Below are 12,533 nucleotides of genomic sequence, written 5' to 3' on the forward strand. Positions count from 1 at the left end.
TTTACAAACTGACAATTTATTTCAATCCCAGTACAGAAATTTGGTATCTTGGATTTCATTTGCAGCTAATCAATTCAGAAATTGATCAGAATTCCTCCTTCAGCTTGATTACATTTTTATAAACAATCAATATTGCACTATGCTCTTCCCATTGTTTTAACTCTAAATTAATTTGACAGTAAAAAATTAAGACAAAATTAGCTTTCAAACATTCACAGACCTAGCTAAGAGTGTTTCCTGCAATTCACCTTCAGAGAAGTTGGCATTAAAAAGTAAGGACACTTGCATTTACATAACGCCTTTCATTGCCTCAGAATCGCCCTTTGCAATTTGTAATTAATGAAGTACTTTTTGACGTAAGTTACCACTGTAATGTAGGAAAACAGGCAGCTCCAATGGACAGCATTATCAAAATGATTTAGAGGTTAATTTTTACTGAGTAACAGAATTGCTAATCCACCAAATATTTAAATTATTACTTTTTTAAATAAAAGGAATAAAGCACTATGTTCTAATTAATCTTCATTGTTAGACTTGTACAAAACCACGAGAATTTCAGCCACTTGAGTGACCTCACAAGATGCTGCCACTTGGCCTAACAAATCTGGCCGGACCTTTAAAAAGAGTCATCCAATTAGTCCCACTGCCCAGCAAATCTCCCCTCCAAGGGCAGGTTTAGTTCCTATTTTAAAAGTCACGACTGAATCTGCCTTTAATAACCTCCTCAGGCAACATATTCTGGACCATAACCACAAACTCCTTAGAAACATTTGGGAGATTCAGAGGCACGCAAAGCTAACTGCTGCCACATACCGGAGAATTAGGTAGTATAGCATGGCAGTCCAATCTAGCATTACAAAAATTTTTATACCCAAAATGCATCCATAAAAACTATGAACAATACGATAGTACAGCAAAATTAACAAAAATAAATAAAATACAAGACATGATACTTGGGAGTGTGTCAGGGGCAGGCAGGGTGTGCACTTTTTTGCTGCATCATCGATTCAGCTTCTTGATGAGATCCTCCAGCTTCATTGCGAGTTTCAAATCACCTTGTATGCGTATCCGTCCACTCATGTAGGCGGAAAAGGGTTTGAGGTCCCCTGAGAACAAAGCTTGCATGGTGTCTTCTGTCACTTCCAGAGTGACATCAGCGTCTCCTTCAGGCATGCCGTAGCCTGCACTTCCAGAATCTGAAGGTTAATGACAGGAAGTTATAGACAGTCAGTAATTAATCTCTTACACCGGAAGATTTACTTTTTGCTCACATTTAATTGAAGAACATTGATGCTGGACAATGAAGTCTTTTATTGCATCAAGAGTCCTCTGGGCACAGAAACATGAGCAAAGTACTGGGGATGCTGGAAGTCTGAATCAAACAGAGAATATTGGGGAAACTCAGCATTCAAACCAAACTCTGGTGGGACTCTTCTGAAGAACAGTCATACTGGACTTAAAGTGTTGACTATTTCTCTGAACAGATGCTTCAAGACCTCCTGCGCTCCTCCAATGTTCACTGTTTGTCACATAGAAATATTAGCTGCAATCTCAAGAGAACACCTTACCCCATCGGTGTTTGATCTTCAGACATATGGTGCATTTTTATGGAATTTGTTGCCAAAATATAATCATCTTAAAAAGGCATATTGCATATTTTTAATTTCTTTCTCTTGTTGGTGGAATTTTTCACTGAATTGGTTTTAGGATGCAAATACCTACCGAGTGTCAATATCCTCACTGAAAGCAGGTGGAGGCGGCTTTAGTTGCTGTTCTTCCTCTTTTAGAGCCTCTTAAAAATTAACACAAATGCAAAGTGAAACTATGAGAGGGTTCCCAAGCTTTATGTGGCAGCTACACTGTAGTCAATATGCTGCAGGCTAACAAACACCATGGAGATTTCATCTCATTAAATGGCTCATTACTGCAGAATCATAGCAATTTTATGATAAAGGGCCCTTGTGAAAGCATGGCTACCCCTGAGCTATGAAGCTCAGATACAAGTCCCACCTGAACTAGAGGTGCGTAATAACATCTCTGTACAAATCAATGAGACAGTATATAGAAAGCTCACAGTACCAACAAAGGCCGCTCAGGCCACTGTGCCTATACCAGCCAAAAACCGAGCCACCCTGGTCCCAATTTCCAGTATTTCGTCTGTAGTCCTGCAGGTTCATGGATTTCAAGTGCTTGTCGAACACCTTTCGAATGAACTGACGGTTTCTGCCTCTACCCCATCCTTTCAGGCAGTTGAATTGCAGACACCTACCACACTCCAAATGAAAACATTTTTCCTCACCACCCATCCCCCACTATCCAATCCCACCCAAACGCTCCCCGCCAAACACCCAACATGCTTGCCCCACGCGCTCCCCCCACCAATCTTTCCAGCAGCTACTTTAAATCTGTCTCACTAGTCACTGCCTTCTAACTGAAGGTAAATCAGCTCTTCCATGCATTCTATCCAGGCCCCTCAGAATTTTGTATATTTCAATCAAAAAGTCCCTCAGCATCCCCAATCTGGCTTATCTTCCATCACAGTTGCATTTTTGCAGTCCTGGCAACATCTTCATTACTCTCCTCTGACCTCTGCAATTACATCCTCTCTACAACGAAGTGACCAGAACTGCACAGTGCCCAAGCTGTGGTCGAACTAATGATTCATACAGCTTCAGCATATCATCCATGTTTTGATATTCCATTATTGACAATGTCAGCTTAAAGAACAGAGCAGCACCGTTAAGAGTCACACAGCATGGAAACTGACCCTACAGTCCAACTCGTCTGTACCCATCCAGATTTCCTAAACTAAACATAGTCCCATTGCATGCATTTGGCCCATACCCCTGTAAATCTTTCCTATTCATGTACCTAACCAAAAGCATTTTAGAATGTTGTAGCTACCTGCATCTACCACTTTCCCTGGCAGTTCATTCCATACATGTGCCACTCTGGGGCAAAAGTTGCACCTAATGTCCCTTTTATACCTTTTCCCTCTCACCTTAAACCTATGTCCTCTAGTTTTGGCCTCTCCTATCCTGGGGAAAGACTTTTGTTACTCACCTTGTCTATGACCCTCGTGATTTTACAAACTTCTACAATGTCAAATCTTAGCCTCCCATGCTCCAGAGAATGAGGTCCCAGCATATCCAACCTTGCCACGTAATTCAAACCCTCTAGTCTCGGTAACATCCCTAATCTTTTCTGCCATCGTATAGCAGAATTGTACACAGTATTCCCAAAGTGGCCCCAACAATTCTTTGATAGTCGCAACATGACCGCAAATGGACTGTTGATCCAGAGACCCAGATAATGTTTTGGGGATCTGGGTTCGAATCCCACCACGGCAGATGATGGAATTTGAATTCAATAAATATCTGGAATTAGCAGTCTAATGATGACCATGAATCCATTCTTGATTGTCGGAAGAACCCATCTGATTCTGGATGTGAGTTTGCTCACTGAGCTGGAAGGTTAGTTTTCAAACGTTTCGTCACCATTCTAGGTAACATCAGTGAGCCTCCGACGAAGCGCTGGTGTTATGTCCCGCTTTCTATTTATCTGGTTAGGTTTCCTTGGGTTGGTGATGTCATTTCCTGTTCTTTTTCTCAGGGGATGGTAGATTGGCTCCAAATCAATGTGTTTGTTGATGGAATTCCGGTTGGAATGCCATGCTTCTAGGAATTCTCGTGCATGTCTCTGTTTGGCTTGTCCTAGGATGGATGTGTTGTCCCAATCAAAGTGGTGTCCTTCCTTATCTGTATGTAAGGATACGAGTGATAGTGGGTCATGTCGTTTTGTGGCTAGTTGATGTTCATGTATCCTGGTGGCTAGCTTCCTGCCAGTTTGTCCAATGTAGTGTTTGTCACAGTTCTTGCAAGATATTTTGTGGATGACGTTCGTTTTATTTGTTGTCTGTATAGGGTCTTTTAAGTTCATTAGCTGCTGTTTTAGTGTGTTGGTGGGTTTGTGGGCTACCCTGATGCCAAGATGTCCGAGTAGTCTGGCAGGCATTTCGGAAATGTCTTTGATGTAGGGGAGAGTGGTTATGGTTTCTGAGCCCGTTTTGTCTGTTTGTTTGGGTTTGTTGCTGAGAAATCGGCGGACTGTGTTCATAGGGTACCCATTCTTTTTGAATACGTTGTATAGGTGATTTTCCTCTACTCTGCGTAGTTCCTTTGTGCAACAAACCCAAACAAACAGACAAAACGGGCTCAGAAACCATAACCACACTCCCCTACATCAAAGACATTTCCGAAATGACTGCCAGACTACTCGGAGCTCTTGGCATCAGGGTAGCCCACAAACCCACCAACACACTAAAACAGCAGCTAATGAACTTAAAAGACCCTATACAGACAACAAATAAAACGAACTTCATCTACAAAATACCTTGCAAGAACTGTGACAAAGACTACATTGGACAAACAGGCAGAAAGCTAGCCACCAGGATACATGAACATCAACTAGCCACAAAACGACATGACCCACTATCACTCGTATCCTTACATACAGATAAGGAAGGATACCACGTTGATTGGGACAACACATCCATCCTAGGACAAGCCAAACAGAGACATGCACGAGAATTCCCAGAAGCATGGCATTCCAACCGGAATTCCATCAACAAGCACATTGACTTGGAGCCAATCTACCATCCCCTGAGAAAAAGAACAGGAAATGACATCACCAACCCAAGGAAACCTAACCAGATAAATAGAAAGCGGGACATAACACCAGCGCTTCGTCGGAGGCTCACTGATGATGTTACCTAGAATGGTGACGAAACGTCTGAAAACGAACCTTCCAGCTCAGCGAGCAAACTCACATCCAGAACCTCAACCTGAGCTACAAATCTTCTCAAAACTCGCTAACCCATCTGGTTCACTAATGTCCTTTAGGGAAGGAAACTGCCTTCATTACCTGGTCTGGCCTACATATCACTCCAGGTCCACAGCAATGCAGTTGACTCTTAACTGCCCTCTGGGCAGTTAGGGATGGGCAATAAAAAAAATGCTGCCTAGCTGACAACACCCTCATCCCGAGAATGAATAAAGAAAAAAAACTCCTGCACTCAATGCTCTGACCAATGAAGGCAAGTGTGCAAAATGCTTTTGTTACCATACAGGTGCATTTCAGCTAGTAAGTCTAATTACAATCTTCAAATTAGTGTAATGAGAACACAAGCTTCCACAGAAGTAATTTTGCTATTAGTATTACATCTAAACAACACTGTACTCCACAACACAAACGAAGAAATGTTTAGCTCACCTCTGCTGAGGTCCAGGAAATACAAATTTTGAGTCCCATCCTTCTGGTTAACAGTGAAAAGATAACGGGCTCCAATCTGTTTCACAAGGTCCTCAGAAAGGAATGCTTTCACTTTAGAAAGTATCCAGTCCGGATTGACAACGTCACTCTCCAGATCTTCAGATTCAGTCATTTCAGATGGGGTCCGAACACTGTCTGCAAGGAACTCAAACAGCATTTCAGAGAGATTGGTCATCTGGATAAGGCAGAACTTAATTTACAAATATGCCATCTTCCCCTATCTCTAAGCAAACTCATCTGCTGTTTGGAGCCTGACTCAGATTCATGTACCTCAGCTCTGTGATCCTGATGTACACTAGCTCTGAGGGCAACAATTATTCAAAAATACACATTCTTGTATTCAAATCCCTCTACGGAAAGTCTCCTTCTATTTCTGTATTTATTTTTATTCACTCATAAGAAATGGATATCACTGGTTGGCCAGCATTTATTGACCGTCCCTATTTACCGTTGAGGTGGTGGTGAGCTGGCTTCTTGAAACTGCTGCAGTCCATGTGACATAGGTTAAGACCCACAATGCCATTTGGGAGGGAATTCCGGGATTTTGATCCAGTGACACTGAAGGAACAGCAGTATATTTCCAAGTCAGGATGGTGAGTGGCTTGGAAGGGATTTTTGAAGTGTTCCCAGGTATGTTGCTGCGCTTGTCTTTCTGGATTGAAGTGGTCATGGGTATGGAAGCTGCTGTCTGAGGATCTCTGTTAAATTTCTGCAGCACATCTTGTAGACAGCACACACTGCTGTTACTTAGCGTCAGTGGTTGAGAGTGGATACTTGAGGATGTGGTGCAAATTAAGTGGGCTGCTTTGACATGGATGGTGTTAAGCTTATTCTGTTGTTGGAGCTGCACCCAGCCAGGCAAGTGGGGAGTGTTCCAAAATACTCCTGACTTATGTCTTGCAGATAGTGGACAGGCTTTAGTGAGTTAGGTGGCCAGTTACTCGTGGCTGTACTCTTAGCCTCTGCACTGCTCTTGTAGATGGTCCATTTATATGGAGAGTCCAGGTGAGTTTCTAGTTAATGGCGATCTGTAGGATGCTGACAGAAGAGGATTCTGTCATGGTAAAACCATTGAATGTCAAGGGGTGGTGGATAGATTGTCCCTTATTACTGATGCTCATTGTCTGGCATTCCTGTGGCACGAATGTTACTTGCCACTTGTCAGCACTAGCCTGGATATTGTCCAGATCTTGCTGCATTTGAATACTGACAGCTTCAGTAACTGTGGAGTCATGAATGGTGCTGAACATTGCCAATGATTACACAAACATCTCCACTTCTGACTTTGTGATGGAAGGGAAGATTTCAATCTCAATACCCATTGATTTCAGTTTTGTTAAGGCTTCTTGATGCCACACTGTCAAATGCAATCTTAGTGTCAAGGGCTGTCACTCTTACCTCATCTCTGGAATTGAACTTTTTTGTTCACGTTTGAATCAATGAGGTTAGGAGCTGAATGAAGCAGGCAGAACCCAAACTAGGCATCAGTGAGCAGGTGCTGCTTGATAGCACTGTTGATGACACCTTCCTTCATTTTACTGATGATTTTCCCCAGCACTATAACCCTAATTCAGGCCTTTTAAGCATTTTCAGTTGTCCTCTCTACAACAACGCACAACAGGCTTGCTTTCTGCTAGATCAATCCCAAGTCATGGAATTCCCTCCCTTAACCTCTCACTACTTTTCTCCTCAAAGTTATTTCTTAAAATCCTCTGACCATGCCTCTTTATCACATTTTGTCTGTGAACACTCGTGGTTGTTTTATGAAAATGAAAATGATGTCTAAAGAATTGCTGTACGGCACAGACCTGGTCTACGGACCTGAGCTAAGACAAGGGGATAGATGGAGGTACTTCTAGCCAAGGATGGCTATACTCTTATATGCCAAATTTGGTGGGTATCGTCTTTGAGGTTTCAACTGCTCTTGCCCCAATTACAACCTTTGCATATGTGGCATACGAGCTTGGCAATGCAGCCATCTTTATGCTCATGTTTCTTGTTGTCTAGCTTGTTTTGATTGAGTTCAGTTGCCCCAGTGGTTCTGAAAGGGCTGCACTGTGTGCTTCTGGCTTGCTGACTGATTATAACAATCTCAGAATGCCAAGATGTACTAGCAGCAGCAGCAACCTGAAATACAAGCAATTAACAGGAATACGAGTTTAAACTGCAGACCCGGCAAGTAAAGTGACTACGTAGATCAAAAGCTTGAACTCTGCTAAATGATGCCTCAGGGACAAGGGACATGAATTGATCACATGCTTTCATTCAGCCTGGTTAAAGAGAACTTCAGCTCACCTTCGCTCTCACTGGAATGTGAAGAAAGCTGCACTGGTTGCGGAGATCGTCTGCTTTGCAGCATTTGCGTTGCCAACTTCCGTAGAGGAGCAGGAAGCTTGTCTAGTCGACTACTGGGTGGAGAGGTCTGGGAGTCTGGTCGATTCTCTTTTGGTTCACTTAACACCCTGTGCAGAATCAGGTCCACCCATTGCACTTCCATACCCCAGTGCTTGGCTTTTCTGTTGATCTCAAACTGCACAGGGAAGCAATTCAGAACAAAATGAACTTATTGTACTTGAGAACTTGTGTTCAAGGTTTAGATTTTTTAGATAAAAACACACATTTAAAATTGTCCCTCTTGCACTCTCTGCCTTTCCCTGTGCACGCTGCCTCTTCTTTAGCACGATTCCATGGATCCCTGCATTAACCATTGGCTCACACAATCTTTTACATGAAAATAGGCAAGCCCAACTCCCTAATATTCTCCAGTCCTATGACCAGCCAAGACTGGTCTCTTCCTGCAACTTGGACAGTCTGGGTGAAATTGGAAATAAAAAAAACTGAAACAGCTAGGGAATCAAATTTCAGCAGGTAGGCAGTACCGTGTGTAGAGAGAGAGAGAGAGAGAGAGAGAGAGAGAGAGAGAGAGAGAGAGAGAGGGGGGGAGAGAGAAAAACAGAATTAATGCTACAGGTTGGAAAATTCTGTCTAACCTGCTGAGACTTCTTTAAAACCAGTTGGTTTAGTTTTTATTTCGTCATTCCACCATTGGCGTTGTTGCCAAATCACTGGGTAGCATTTTAGAATCAAGCCTCATGATTCTAGAGTCATCCCAACGTGAAAAGATTCAGAGTACCCTAAATCCCCAATTTAACTGGCTGGAGAACCCCAGGTGAAAAGACAACATTCACCAACTTAACAAGAAACTACCTTTATTATGATCATAAGTCTTTAACCAATAACTGTTGCGAAGTACGAATTGCTAATCTGTAACTCTACACCTTAAACTCTATCCCTTTTTAAACTAAGATAACAAAGTGTAGAGCTGGATGAACACAGCAGGCCAAGCAGCATCTCAGGAGCACAAAAGGTGACGTTTCGGGCCTAGACCCTTCATCAGAGAAGATTCTCCACCATCTGCAGTTCCCATTATCCTTTTTTAAACTGCCCTCTTCACAACTGACAGACACAAAGACAAGGCTTAGACATTCAGTGTGAAAAAAGAAATCAGGGGAACACAGTTCAATGTCATCAGTATCGGCCACAGAATTCCATCTTTCCATGTTTTCTTTCTCTTACCTTCAATTCCTTTTTAGTTCTTTGCTGTTGAATTGGGTTACTTGCATATCAAATATCTCCTCATTTAACTCAATGAGAATTCATCCTTTCACTCTTTTTAAATGATGTTTTATTCTTCAGTCAGTAGGAATTTTGAAAAGAAAGTTGACTGGAGTCATCTAGTTGTCACTAGAGGCTTTCCACTACGTCTACACCAAAGAGAGACAAGCTTTCTCTTTGCTCAATGGTTCACTGCTGCACCGACTCTACACGAGTCGTGATCACCTGAACAGGAGCCAGTCAGAATATCGCTGTCAAGTAATTTTCCTTTCATTCAAGGCGTTTGTTTTTAAAATCACAAAGGGCACAGATAAGGCGAATGGCAGGTATTTCCAATGGTGGAGGATTTCAAGACTGGGAGGCAAATTTTACGGTGAGAGGAGAAAAATTTAAAAAGGAAGAGGAACTTTTTTTTAAATAAAGTGAGTGGTTCAGGTGTGGAATGAGCTTCCAGAGGAAGTGGTGGATGTGGGTACAGTCAACACTTAAAAGGCATTTGGATAAAAATAGGACTAAGAAAAGTTTGGAGGGATGTGGGCTAAGTGCAGGCAGGTGCAACTAGTTTAGTTTGGGGTTATGGTCTACATGGACTGGTTCGACTGAAGGGTCTGATTCTGTGCTCTATGACTACAACCAATCAGCTCTGTGGTGTCTGCTTCTGTTCTCACTGCTTTGGCAAACTGTATACAACTCAAAATGTGCTCCAGTAAACATGATTTTCAGAAGTACAATCATCTCTTTGCACAGTCTCTTTGGTTTAAAAGCAGTTCCTTCATTTTTTTAATCTGAATAGCCTGAAGCTAAAGACAATAACAAGAAATGATCTTTACAGAAAGCTATGCTGCTCAGTTAGTTAGGCCACAATTTTACAGTGACTGCAAGTGAGCTCACGGCAAGCCAGTTACAGGGAATTCCTGCAGCCCCAGTGTCCGTGTTTGACACACCAGGCAATGCAAAAAATGGAGACACCATACTCACCGCTAACTGTTCTCCAATTTCACTTTTGTTATCCTGGATTTGCGCCAGGGTTTCCTTGTGCATCAAGCGCCTCATTACATTCTGTGCAGTGTAAGCCGTAGTGCTGTCAGTATCTTCCACTAGTGCCACTGACAGGACTGGGTTCCAGATATGGTACTGCACTTCTGCACCCACAGAGATCAGGGCTCCATCTTGACATTTTGCCTGTGTGAAGGAGATGAAGGTTTAGTGTTTTTTTTTGCATGACAGTCTGTATCAGAATCTCACCAACTAACAAAAATATAACTGCATTTTGCCTATATCTTTATAAAATGTAAATCTAGTCTACAACTTACTGCCAGTCAGCTTTCTATGCTACACATGAAGAAGTTTCAAGAAATCAAAGAACTCAACGTTTGCAGTGTTTTAATTCATCTCCGTAGTTCAGACACAGCTGGAACAGAATGGACCAATGAGAGTGAGAGGTGATTGCAATGAAATTTTTAAAGTTCGCGGAGGCTTTTGTCAGAGTAGATGCTGAGAGGCTAATACCTCAATTCAGCTGCAGTTTAGAAGCAGGACGTTACAGACTAATACATCAGATATTTCAATTTGAGATGACGAGAAAGACTCAAATCACTCAAAGGCTGGTGAATCTCAGGAATTTTCCACCCAGTTGGCTGTGGATGCTCAATCATTAAGGACGTTCAAGGCTGAGTTTATTTGATATTTGGACTCTAATAATTGAGGGTTATAGGGGCTGCATGGAAAAATGGAGTAGAGATATAATGCAAGACCCTGTTGGATGGTGGTGCTGACTCAACAGGTTGTGTGGCCTCCTGCTCTAGCTTCTTTTATTATATTTATTTTACAGCAATTAAACTGTGGAAGCTTTAAGTGGCACACACCTACAAATTTAACAGAATAACACTTATTAGAATCCCTACAATGTGGAAGCAGGCAATTTGGCCCATTGAGTCTGCACTGACCCTGTAAACATCAGCCGCCTACCCTACCCCTGTAATCCTACATTTCCCACAGGTAATCCAGCTGGCCTGCACATTCCTGGATACTATGAGCAATTTAGCATGGCCAATCCTTCAAACCTGTGCATTTTTACGACTGTGGGAGGAAACCGGCGCACCCAAAAGGAAACTCAAACAAACATGGGGAGAATGTACCAGCTCCTCAGAGGCAGTCACCTGTGGTTGGAATTGAACCCAGGTGCCTCGTGTTGTGAGGCAGCAGTGCTAACCACTGAGCCACCATATTTTTTGTTTTAACAAAAGATGTGATTTTTCTTATAAACCAGCTCATTCTCTGTCAATATTCCAAGAGCACAAGTTAAAGTTTCAGGACCCAACTATCATACCAAAAACGCAAAATTCCAACCTGTTGCATATCACTGGAGATGTTATAAGCTCAAGGTGTGGTTTCTTCCTTTAGGACTGTTAATAGTTTTGGCATCACTTGCAGCCTCATTTCAACTTCATCAATGGTCTCACATCCTCAGCAGAAACGTTGTTTGCATTTGGTTAACTAAGACCACCAAATGAGTGCCTAGGATTTACCTTCTAGAAAGGTTGTATGGGGGAGATGCTGAAAGATTGTTTTTATGTTATTTGACCAGCAGAAACAGAGATCCTCAGGATAAGGGGTCAAACATTTAAGATTGAGATGAGGAGAAATTACTTCACTCAAAGGATTGAGAATCTTTGGAATTCTCTACCTCAGAGGAGGTTGAACTAAGGCTGAAATAAAGAGATTTCTTGTCTGTTAGGAAGGTAGAGACATGGAAAGCAGGCAGGAGGTGGTGTCGAAATCCAAGGCCAGCCGTGATAATATTAAATGGCAGAGTTCACTGGGCCAAACTGTCCACTCTCTCTTATTTCTTTTGAAGTCAAAGCTGGCAAGGTCACGTACCTCAAATGGTGCAATAATGAAAGTTTTAGGTCGGAGGTCAACTTTCTGCCACCGGTCAATGAAAGGCAACAGGAGGATCATTCCAGGGCCTTTGCTGCCTAGAATCCTTCCTAAGCGGAACACAACAAACCGCTCATACTTCGGCACCGACTGCAGTTACAAACAGAAACAGCTGTTAGTGATGAACCGGTCCCTTCCATCTGACATGAAGCATTTACAATTTAACAGTTGCTCTTTAGTCACAACCAAGACAAAGCATTTGTAGTTTTATTTGAAAAATGGGGCAGAACTTCAGGGTGCAGTTCACAAACACCACCATAGGCCCCCACGAGTTATGTTGTTTTTGTTATCTATCCCAAATTGACTTGAACTGGGCAGCTTACAAGGCCATTTCAGAGGCTCAAAGATGAACCACATTGTTGTAGCTCTGGAGTTCCGTACATGCCAGACTGGGTAAAGGTGGCAGGTTTCCTTCTCTAAATGGTGTTAGTGAACTAAGTGGGTTTTTACAAAAAGGTCAATGATAGTCATCATGGTCACCATTGCTGAAATAAGATTCAAATTCCAGATTTATCGCATAATCAAAGCAGAATTTGATTTAGTAAAAACCACTGGAAACTATAGTATCAGGTTATGAAACCTGACCATCCCAGCATTTCAGGTCTTATTCAAATTTCTGAAAATTCAAGGCTGAGTTTATTTGATAT

General features: G+C 42.2%; 1 protein-coding gene across 3 annotated transcripts in view; it reads right to left on the reverse strand.

The window, feature by feature from the left end:
* Nucleotides 1–12,533, reverse strand: part of stoml1 (stomatin (EPB72)-like 1) — a 25,568-nt gene continuing 13,035 nt past the window's right edge. For 2 of the 3 annotated variants that reach the window (XM_048520709.1, XM_059640083.1), the window contains exons 3-7: nt 11,827–11,976; nt 9,925–10,128; nt 7,627–7,861; nt 5,272–5,466; nt 1–1,196 (exon numbers count right to left, since the gene is read on the reverse strand). In XM_048520709.1, the coding sequence (XP_048376666.1) occupies nt 1,000–1,196; nt 5,272–5,466; nt 7,627–7,861; nt 9,925–10,128; nt 11,827–11,976 (981 nt within the window). In that variant the 3' untranslated portion in view covers nt 1–999. Of the gene's footprint in view, nt 1,197–1,722; nt 1,793–5,271; nt 5,467–7,626; nt 7,862–9,924; nt 10,129–11,826; nt 11,977–12,533 lie in introns of all 3 variants that reach the window. The other variant, XM_059640084.1, reaches the window with a different exon arrangement.

Source organism: Stegostoma tigrinum, chromosome 36, assembly GCF_030684315.1.
Source record: "Stegostoma tigrinum isolate sSteTig4 chromosome 36, sSteTig4.hap1, whole genome shotgun sequence".
NCBI lineage: Eukaryota > Metazoa > Chordata > Chondrichthyes > Orectolobiformes > Stegostomatidae > Stegostoma > Stegostoma tigrinum.